Source organism: Drosophila guanche, unplaced genomic scaffold (assembly GCF_900245975.1).
Source record: "Drosophila guanche unplaced genomic scaffold, DGUA_6, whole genome shotgun sequence".
Classification (NCBI taxonomy): Eukaryota; Metazoa; Arthropoda; class Insecta; order Diptera; family Drosophilidae; genus Drosophila; species Drosophila guanche.
The window spans coordinates 4,569,283-4,579,789 of record NW_022995751.1 but is presented as its reverse complement, the minus strand read 5'-3'; the positions used below and the strand labels follow the sequence as shown (position 1 = coordinate 4,579,789).

Below are 10,507 nucleotides of genomic sequence, written 5' to 3'. Positions count from 1 at the left end.
AATTTCCAACGGACTGACAGCTTGCAAAAAATGAGAGAAGAAATTGCTGTTCAACCCCGCTCGGGTTGTTAGTAAAGAAATGTGAGAGTCCAAGAAAAGCTTTTTCGTGCGGGCTTGTGTCACTGGCACAACAGCAAAAGCTCGTCCCCCCTTCATGGCCACAACAGAAAAAGCTCGCTCGCCACAACAGCTGTTTATTTTATTGTCTTTTAATTAATTATGACAAACAATTCATTTAGTTTAAACAACAAGCAATAACTAAAACAAAACCTAACGATACAATTCTAGAGGTTCCCTTTTAGTGATGCAGCTTCAGACCTCACTCTTCCCAAAATATGATGCAATAGTAAGCACGTGTAAGTCAGCACTCGGATAGTAGAGTGTTAGAGCGATACTCAAGAGAGAAACATTTATAAAGCAGCGACCCAACATAGCAGTATTCATTTCAATTTTTCTCGCGCGCGACTCTGATTCGGAATAAGGAATATTCTACAAAAAAAACCATACAGAATGTGCGGAATCTTTGCCATATTTTCTAAGGATGGAAAGCCGATTGGCAGCCAGGTGCTCCATGGCAGGAAGCACAGTCTGCGGGAGATGGCCTATCGGCAGAGCGGAAAGCAGCGGCATCGTGGCCCCGACTCCACTGGCGTCCATGTAATACCAGAGGATGGCGTGGCAATGGTTCACGAACGTCTGCGAATTGTGGGCGTGGAACGGGGCGACCAGCCGTTTGTTTCCAACGATGGGAACGTGGCGCTGGTGGCCAACGGCGAGATCTACAACTACCTGGAGTTGTCGGCGGACATAAAGAAGCAACGTGGCGCCTACGACCCGAAGAGTGACTGTCACGTTATCCTGGAGCTGTATCAGGACTATGGGTTGGAGCTGCTGAAACACATCAAGGGAATGTTCGCCTTCGCCCTGTACGACAGGCGCACGAAGCAAGTGCTCGTGGCCAGAGATCCCTTTGGCATTATTCCCATGTACATCGGTGAGGATGAGGCTGGCAATGTGTGGGTGGCCTCCGAAATGAAGTGCTTGGTGGACGCCTGCATCAACGTCGTGACGTTCCCCCCGGGCGAGGCCCGCTTTGGACGCGTGGGAGAGATGCAAACAATCCGGCACTTTGAGCAATCCTGGATCAAGGAAGTGCCCACCAAGCCGTGCGACCTGGAGCTTCTTCGCTCCAGCCTGGAGTCGGCCGTGCGCACGCATCTACACTGCGACGTCAACTTTGGAGCTTTGCTGTCGGGCGGTGTGGACTCCAGCCTGATTGCCGCGATCGCCACGAAGATTATGCGGGAGAAGAACACCGACTATCGGCTGAAGACCTTCTCCGTGGGTTTGCGCGATGCGCCCGACTTTAAGGCGGCCAGCCACGTGGCCGAGTACATCAACAGTGACCACAAGGAGATCGTCTTTGAGATTCCTGATGCCCTGGACGGCATACGCGACATTATCTATCACCTGGAGACATATGATGTGACCACAGTGCGCTGCAGCCTGCCAATGCTGCTGCTCGCCCGCTACATCAAGAGCACCGGCATCAAGATGATACTCTCCGGCGAGGGGGCGGACGAGATCTTCGGCGGATACCTGTACTTCCACAAGGCCCCCAACTACGAGGAGTTCCACCAGGAGCTGGTGAAGCGAGTGCAGCAGCTGCATCACTCCGACTGCCTGCGCGCCAATAAGGTGGCCATGGCCAAGGGCGTGGAGCTGCGTGTGCCCTTCCTGGACACGAACTTCGTCAACCATGTGATGCAGATCCGACCAGAGGACAAGATTCCTGGACAGCTCAACGCGTTCCCCGGTGCCGTAGAACCCTTGAGGCGCATGGAGAAGTACGTGCTGCGAGCCGCCTTCAGCGATAACTATCTGCCGTACGATGTGCTGTGGCGGCAGAAGGAGCAGTTCTCCGACGGCGTTGGCTACAACTGGATCGACAGCATTCGCCGTGTGGCCACCAGTCACGTGAGCGACGAGGATTTCGCACAGTCTTACAAAAGATTTCCCTTCAATACGCCCACCACAAAGGAGGCGTTCTACTATCGCAGCATCTTCGAGGAGCTGTTTCCGCTCAAGTCGGCGGCCCGCACGGTGATCAGGTGGGTGCCACGCCTCGACTGGGGCTGCCCGGAGGATCCCTCGGGTCGCGCACAGGCCATCCATCAGTCACTTAAGACTGATTTAGCTTAAATATACATTTAATTAAGTACAAAGCATATCCGTGAATCTGTAAATGCACTTAAACCTGCACATACCTCTTCCAATACCTACATTTAAATATACAGTTGTGTTCAATGAAATAGTAGATTAAGATTAAGTTTATTGATGTTGTGTTTTTATTTATTTTGAAGTACTTGCACTCAGCACAAATATTCCAGGATTCCTTCGGGTTTCTAATGTGTACATTTTAAGCTTTCTAAAAATGTATCACTTGTTTAATTTGGATGGTTGTAAAAAATAGTTTTGAAAGTGGTGAGGTGCCGCACTATTTCATTGCACACAGCTGTATAACATAAACAGACATGTGTGAGTTGATATCAATTGGATCACTTTACTGTAATTGAAGAGGTTTCCAGTTAATTTAAATGTTTATGCAGCTGTCCACTGGCTGGGAAATGTGTTGACGGATGCCGGATCGGGCGCCATGCCGGTTGTCTGTTGCCGGGCATTTATTTACGTTAATCAAGCGATTGTCAATCAAGTTACTAGAGTGAATGTGAGTACCCAGTTTGGGTTATCTATAATTAGATTTGTATTATCACATAATCTTATTGTAGCAAAAACAACAAAGGAAATTACACATAAATAAATAAAAAACTTCAACTAAAATATTTCAAAACTTTGGTATCCAGTTTCTACCTAATGCCTCATGGCATTTTTATCCCATTCATAATTTGCAATTGCAATTTTCAAATTCAAATTACATTCGTAAATTCTACATTGCAGTCTACATTGTGCATTGGAGAAGAGGGTGGCGAAAATACTCAGACTTTTATGGAAAAGTGCAAGGTGTGCGACACAAACAAGGTCGGCGTAAAAGTTTGTGGCCCTTAACTGCATGACCGGTAATCTAATTCCCCTATACTGAATAATCTTTATACTATTGCTAGCGAATTAAGGACCTCAGAACACAGGCAATTGATTAATTAATCGAATAAAATTTTAGTTTTAGTGCTGAAAGTTCTAGCTAGCTGTTAATATTAACTAGAATATCAAAATGAGGAAAATGATTTACAGTGCGCTTTATTTACGGTATATTTTGTAAACGAGATAACGTATTTCGGTATATTTTTGCGGGTCATGAGGTATATCTTATCGATAACTCCGCGGTCACACTGCATATATGTTTACCATCGCTAGAATTAATTTTTTTCGCAACGCAACGGGCTGGCAAATTTGTTAAAATTAAGTAAAAAGTGTATAACTATTAAACGAGCAGTGTCAAAAACAATACCAAATGCCAATACGCAACGAAATGTGATGTTTGCTGAGCTCAGCAGACGCTCAGCGACCGAGAAACCAGTGCGAAACTCCTGACCCCAGAGCGCGTCACCGAGAAAAAAAGTTCACCAAAGCAGAGAGGGCGCAGAGCCAGCAGAAACAGAAGCAGGCGCAGCGCTGCTGAAGACGTTGGAATTTGTGGTGTTGTTGCTGTGGAAGCCGATGCTCTGTCGACGCCGACGTGCAGCAATAACGGTAGAGACCCAACAACAAATGACAAAGTGAAACTGACTGCGCTGTACCAACAACAACGCGTGAACGAAGAGAAGAGCAAAACTGTGATCTCTCGGTTAGTTGAGGGGGGCAATTGTTCAATTGGCTGTGCTTGAAAAATAAATTTAGTCTACTTAAAACGCGTATTTGCGGGCATTGCGAATCGTTTGTTTGGCCAGCGACTGGAAAATCAATTCTTCAAATTGCCTTTGGGGGCCATCAAGCAGCAGTTGTTTGTTTGCTAGGCCCAACCCAAAAACAATATTCAAGAGCGGAGCGAAGACGACAAGAAGAAGAAGCAGCAGCAGCGCAGTCAACGCAGCCGGATTTGCAAATAATAGAGGTATGTGTGTGCGTGTTCGTGTGTGTATGTGTGTGCGTATCGACCAAAGATAAAAAGATTTTGTTAAAAAAGACACTGCCAATCTCCAATCGCCTCCGCTTCCGATGCTCGCTCTCATGTGACATTTAGAAATCAATTCGGCTGCTCTCTCTCGGTTTCTCACTCTGCTGCAGCAGCCACGCCACAGACTGCGACGCTGGCAGCATTGTCGCATGACGTCGACAGCCGCTGCTGACGATCGTGCTGGGCAGCGCGCAGGCCGGCAAGTTTTTAGTGTGACTGAATTGTGCAGCTGTTTATACACCTAAAATTTGACCGGTCTAAATGAAAAAAACCCCTGACCCTCCCCCCTTTGTTTTGTTAATCACATCTACTAGTATCTATATCTTATCGTACACATGGAATGAATATATTCAAGGTAAGAGAATATCAGTTACGAAAGCCAGTGTGTTTGTGTTTGTTGATGTTTATTTATAAATAGAAAATTGCGTATGCAATGCTAAATAGTTATACTCGCTCTCCCGCTGTCACACTCACACTCTCTGCTGCTCCGACTCACATTCTCTCTCTCTCTGATGTTCTCTCTGAGCATAGCTAACAAGTCGCTGTCGTGGATTGTTGTTGTCATCCAGCAATATTATCTCATTTTTGTATAACTTACGTATCCATAAATATTCTGGCTCTCTCGAGCGCACGCAAATTGTTGTTAAATTGTTGAACAGTGACGCCCGACCATAGACGGTGGGACGCTGGCGTCGCTGTCAGCCATCGTTTTGCCCAAAAAGTACTCGTATCGCAAGCCCAAAACTAAATCCATATCCGCGGTGGCACGTTGCTGTCTGTGCTTCCTGCCCACCCAGCCACCCACTGCCCACCCGTCACTAACCGCCTCTGCCTTCGTCACGCTCTCGGGCGTCCGTGAGATGATTCATGTTTTGTGCCGTAACAACGCCCCACCGCTTATCCCCATCATACTCCACCACCGCCATCTGTCGGCAATGCTATGCCGTCCCTTCCCTGCCCATCCCCAACAACCACTTCCACCCGCACAACCGTTCACCTACTTTTGTAACAGCACTAAATGGTCTCCACTCCATTCCACCACACCCACCCACCCTTGTCCCTGCTGTCCTCTAACTGCTCTCTGACTTCATCCATTCTCCACACAGAAATTGTTGGCCCCTTCGCCGCTTTTTGCGACTGTTGCTGCTGCTTCTTTTTGCATCTCCAGTGCGCGCGCGCAATGAATAATTTGAAATTGCTGAAAAGGAGGAAATGTGTGAGATTTGGCGGGAACATCACATCTCCAGCCTCTCTGCATCCACCCAACTGAAACATGTTTATGTCCCTGCTTGCATCCTTGAGCGCCGCCTCAACTCTGACCTGGCCTGCTGTCCTGCTGGTCTCCCCATTCTACTTAAATAATTAATGCAATTTAGCAAATACTGCAGCTAAAGCAAACATTTTTCCCATCTTCCCTACATTGCAGGTACTGTAAAAAAACGTAAAGATGGCCTACCGCAAGCCAAGCGATCTGGACGGATTCATCCAGCTGATGCCGAAGGCGGATATGCGGGTGAAGGTGCAGCTGGCGGAGGATCTGGTCACATTCCTGAGCGACGACACAAACTCAATTGTGTGCACAGACATGGGCTTCCTCATCGACGGCTTGATGCCGTGGCTGACGGGCAGCCACTTTAAGATAGCACAAAAATCGCTGGAGGCCTTCTCGGAGCTGATCAAGCGGCTGGGCAGCGACTTTAATGCATACACGGCGACCGTGCTGCCACATGTGATCGATCGCCTTGGCGACAGTCGGGACACGGTGCGCGAGAAGGCCCAGCTATTGTTGCGTGATCTGATGGAGCACAAAGTGCAGTCGCCCCAAGGGTTGATCGACAAACTGGCCGTCAGTTGCTTTAAGCACAAGAACGCAAAGGTTCGCGAGGAGTTCCTGCAGACGATAGTGAATGCCCTTCACGAGTACGGCACACAGCAGCTGAGTGTTCGCACCTACATACCGCCCGTATGCGCCCTGCTCGGCGACCCCACGGTGAACGTTCGGGAGTCGGCCATACAAACGCTGGTGGAGATCTACAAGCATGTGGGAGACCGCCTGCGGCCGGATCTGCGCAAAATGGAGGATATGCCAGCCGCCAAGCTGGCTCTGCTCGAGCAGAAGTTCGATCAGGCCAAGCAGGAGGGTCTGCTGATGCCCTCCGCAGTTAAGAACGGCAATGGCAACGGCGTGGGACTCGACGAGGCCGACTACAGAGAGACGCCAAAGGAGAGGCCTCCCACCAGGATAGTGAAGCGGCAGCTCTATTCGGCCGCTGTCTCCAGCTTAAGACAAAAGCCGAGTGGACCGACCGATACCGGAGATGCGGGAGCTGTCACGATGGAAATCTTCGAGGCTAGCTTCGAGGTGGTGCCTCAACTGACGATCTTCCACGCTAAGGATATGGATGATGCGTATAAGCAGATACTGGTGGTCATCAGCGACAAGAACTGCGACTGGGAGAAGCGCGTCGATGCTCTGAAGAAGATTCGCGCCCTGTTGCTGATGAACTACCACGCCCAGCCGCAGTTTGTGGCTGTTCAGCTGAAGGAGTTGGCCCTGGGTTTCTTGGACATTGTCAAGGAGGAGCTGCGCTCTCAGGTCATACGCGAGGCGTGCATCACCATTGCCTACATGTCGAAGACATTGCGCAACAAGCTGGACGGCTTCTGCTGGAGCATATTGGAGCAGCTCATCAATCTGATACAGAACAGTGCCAAGGTCATTGCCTCGGCCTCAACGCTGGCCCTCAAGTACATCATCAAGTACACGCACTCGCCAAAGCTGCTAAAGATCTACACGGAAACGTTGCAGCAGTCCAAGTCGAAAGACATCAGATCCTCTCTCTGCGAGCTGATGGTCTTGCTCTTCGAGGAGTGGCAAACGAAGGCACTTGAGCGGCATGCAACTATCTTGCGGGATGTCCTCAAGAAGAGCCTTGGGGATGCAGACAGCGAGGCACGTAGGCATTCCAGGCGAGCCTACTGGGCCTATCGGAGGCATTTCCCCGATCTGGCCGATCAGATCTACGGCAACCTGGACATTGCCGCCCAGCGGGCCTTGGAAAGAGAGCGCGGTGATAGTGGCAGCGGCGGCCTAGCCGGCTTAGCTCCACCTCCATTGGAAACACGACGAACGGTGTCGCGCCTCGGACGAACTCCGGGCACACTGCAGAAGCCAACGCCCAGCATGCGATCCATTTCAGCGGTGGACACTGCGGCTGCACAGCGAGCCAAGGCACGGGCACAGTACACGCTCTACACGCGACAGAAGAAGCCAGTGGGGGCAACGAACTCGACCAATTCCACCCAATCGCAGGGGGGTTTTGGAGGGGCGAGCAGTGGATCCCTGCCACGACCTCGCCTGAACTCGAATAGTCACAGCCACACAGTGGTAACACCAGGCACGATTACTCCACGCACCCGGGGACGCGCAGGAGTATCGCAATCGCAGCCTGGATCCCGCTCCACCTCGCCCAGCACTAAGCTGCGCGACCAATTCGGTGGCGTGGGCAGTTACTACCGCGGGGCGACTGGGGCCATACCCAAGAAGGCATCCGGGATACCCAGGAGCACGGCCAGCTCCAGGGAAACGAGTCCCACACGGCTGGTTGGCGGCAGTGCCGGCGGCCTAATGAAGCGCAGCATGTACTCCACAGGAGCGGGCGCACGACGAACGCCAGAGCGAAACAATCCTGTGCGACCATCGGCAGCAGCACGACTGCTGGCCCAATCCCGCGAGGCAGAGCATACGCTCGGCGTGGGCGGAGTCGACGGCATTGAGGGGCAGTCGGACTTTGTCTCTGGGGACTACATGCGGAGCGGCGGCATGCGCATGGGCAGAAAACTGATGGGACGCGACGAGTGTGCGGATGACATTGATTCGGAGGCCAGTTCTGTGTGCTCCGAGCGATCGTTCGACTCCAGCTACACGAGGGGCAACAAGTCGAACTATTCGCTGAGTGGATCGCACACCCGCCTGGACTGGAGCGCACAGAGGGCACCGCTCGACGACATTGAGACGATCATCCAGTACTGCGCATCCACACACTGGTCGGAGAGGAAGGACGGCCTGATCAGCCTCACACAGTATCTGGCCGATGGCAAGGAGCTCTCGCAACAGCAGCTGCAGTGTGTCCTCGACATGTTCCGCAAGATGTTCATGGACACACACACGAAGGTGTATTCCCTGTTCCTCGACACTGTCACAGAGCTGATTCTCGTGCACGCCCACGAGCTGCACGACTGGCTGTTCATTCTCCTTACGCGACTGTTCAACAAGCTCGGCACGGACCTGCTCAACTCGATGCACAGCAAAATATGGAAGACCCTGCAGGTGGTGCACGAGTATTTCCCCACGCAGCTGCAGCTGAAGGAGCTGTTCCGCATCATCTCGGACTCCACGCAAACACCGACAACCAAAACACGCATTGCCATTTTAAAGTTCCTCACGGATCTGGCCAATACCTACGGCAAGAGCAGCGACTTCCCCAGCGACCAGAGCCTAGCCTGCGAGCGGACAGTCCTGAAGCTGGCCCAACTGTCGGCGGACCAGAAGTCCATCGAGCTGCGCTCCCAGGCCAGGTGCTGCCTGGTGGCCCTCTACCATCTGAACACTCCGGAGATGACAAAGCTGCTGGCCAATCTGCCCAAGGGATACCAGGACTCGGCGCGCTCCTGCATCCAGTCACACATGCGCCGTCAGAGCAGCGTCAATTCTGGGGCCAATTCCCCCAACAGCTCACCCCTGAGCAGCAGCAGTCCAAAGCCTCTGCAAAGCCCCTCCGTCGGGCCATTCGCCTCGCTCCAGAGCCATCAACTCAACATGAGCTCAACTAGTCCCCGAAGTCGGCAGTCGTCGGTGGAGCAGGAGCTGCTCTACTCCTCGGAGCTTGAGGTGCAGCACAACATCCAGAAGACGTCCGAGGAGATCCGCCACTGCTTCGGCGGCCAGTACCATTCGCTGGCGCCCAATGGCTTCAACGGACATCTGCAGTATCACGAGCAGGCGCAGCAGGACTCGTGTGCCTCCCTGTCTTCCAACTCCAAGACGCAATCGTCGGCCAATACCACGCAATCGAACACCCCAGAGTCGGCCACAATGCGGCTGGACCAGCTGGACAGGGGCGTCATGACACAATCGACGATGGCCAAGTCCCCGCAGCCCACGGGCGATGCCAACATGTTGGTCTCCATCAGCAGGGCCGACAACGGCGAGCTGATCCTGCCCGGCGATATGATGGAGAGCGAGGTCATGTCCGTGGCGTTGACACTCACTAAGGACCAGCCGGTGGAGCAGCTGCAGACGTCGCTGGCCAATTTGGGGATCTGCATCAAGGGCGGCAACTGTGAGCTGCCGAATAAGCACTTTAGATCGATTATGCGCATGCTGCTCAACATTCTGGAGGCAGAGCACACGGATGTGGTTATCGCTGGCCTGCATGTGCTCAGCAAGATCATGCGCAGCAACAAGATGCGCCACAACTGGATGCACTTCCTCGAGCTGATACTCCTGAAGATCATCCAGTGCTATCAGCACAGCAAGGAGGCAATGCGGGAGATCGATGCCATGATTGTACGCATTGCCCCGTGCCTGCCGCTCGATTTGTCAATCAACATTGTGAATCCGGTGATTGCCACGGGCGAGTTTCCCACCAACCTGTGCGCCATCAAGATCCTGCTGGAGGTGACCGAGCACCATGGCGTGGAGATCACGGACACCCATCTGGACAATGTGTTCCCCAATTTGGCGCGATCCACGGACGACCAGGAGTCCATGGTGCGCAAAGCGGCTGTCTTCTGCATCGTCAAGCTGTACATTGTGCTCGGCGAGGACAAGGTGAAGCCGAAGCTGTCGGCGCTGAACCCGAGCAAGCGGCGGCTGCTCAACGTCTACATTGAGAAGCAGAGAAATTCAAGCGGCGGCGGTAGCTCCACCAAGAACTCCTCGGCTGCCTCATCCTCATGATTGCGGGCACACTCGCCGGCCCGGCACCACAAAGACACTGACGCCACGCCGTCTCTTAGCATACGCAAGCAGTGAAGGACGAGGGAATTATTTAATGATATATAACTAATGATATAACTAATTATTTATAACTCTAATTCTTACTGATGGATGATGATGATACGCGTATATGTATTGTGAAAGAGAGAGAGAGAGAGCAACAAATCCCCTTCTAAAGTGTCGACAGATCAAACTAATTATATTATATAATGAAAGATCGATCAACCCCCAAGTGTACTAAACAAAAAAACGAAAAACAAAAACAAAACAAATAAGAAAAATCTGTAGCCAACTGTCTGTCACCTTTAATTCTAGTTCTAATGCTAAATGCTAATGCTGTGCTTCAACCCACGTTTACGACTATCTACTATATA

General features: G+C 51.7%; 2 protein-coding genes across 2 annotated transcripts; both read left to right on the top strand.

The window, feature by feature from the left end:
• Nucleotides 1-462: 462 nt before the first annotated feature.
• Nucleotides 463-2,301, top strand: LOC117587303 (asparagine synthetase [glutamine-hydrolyzing] 2). Its single transcript, XM_034277896.1, has one exon. It carries the CDS (start codon nt 511-513, stop codon nt 2,200-2,202), a length of 1,692 nt encoding a protein of 563 aa, XP_034133787.1. The 5' UTR covers nt 463-510; the 3' UTR covers nt 2,203-2,301.
• A 1,387-nt stretch (nt 2,302-3,688) lies between these two features.
• LOC117587301 (CLIP-associating protein) lies at nt 3,689-10,386 on the top strand. Its single transcript, XM_034277894.1, has 2 exons — nt 3,689-4,069; nt 5,559-10,386. Exon 2 carries the CDS (start codon nt 5,580-5,582, stop codon nt 10,092-10,094), a length of 4,515 nt encoding a protein of 1,504 aa, XP_034133785.1. The 5' UTR covers nt 3,689-4,069; nt 5,559-5,579; the 3' UTR covers nt 10,095-10,386.
• The last annotated feature ends 121 nt before the right edge of the window (nt 10,387-10,507 follow it).

Excerpts from the sequence above, each read along its gene's own strand:
- LOC117587303 (XM_034277896.1), top strand. The coding sequence starts at position 511 with ATGTGCGGAATCTTTGCCATATTTTCTAAGGATGGAAAGCCGATTGGC.
- LOC117587301 (XM_034277894.1), top strand. The coding sequence starts at position 5,580 with ATGGCCTACCGCAAGCCAAGCGATCTGGACGGATTCATCCAGCTGATG.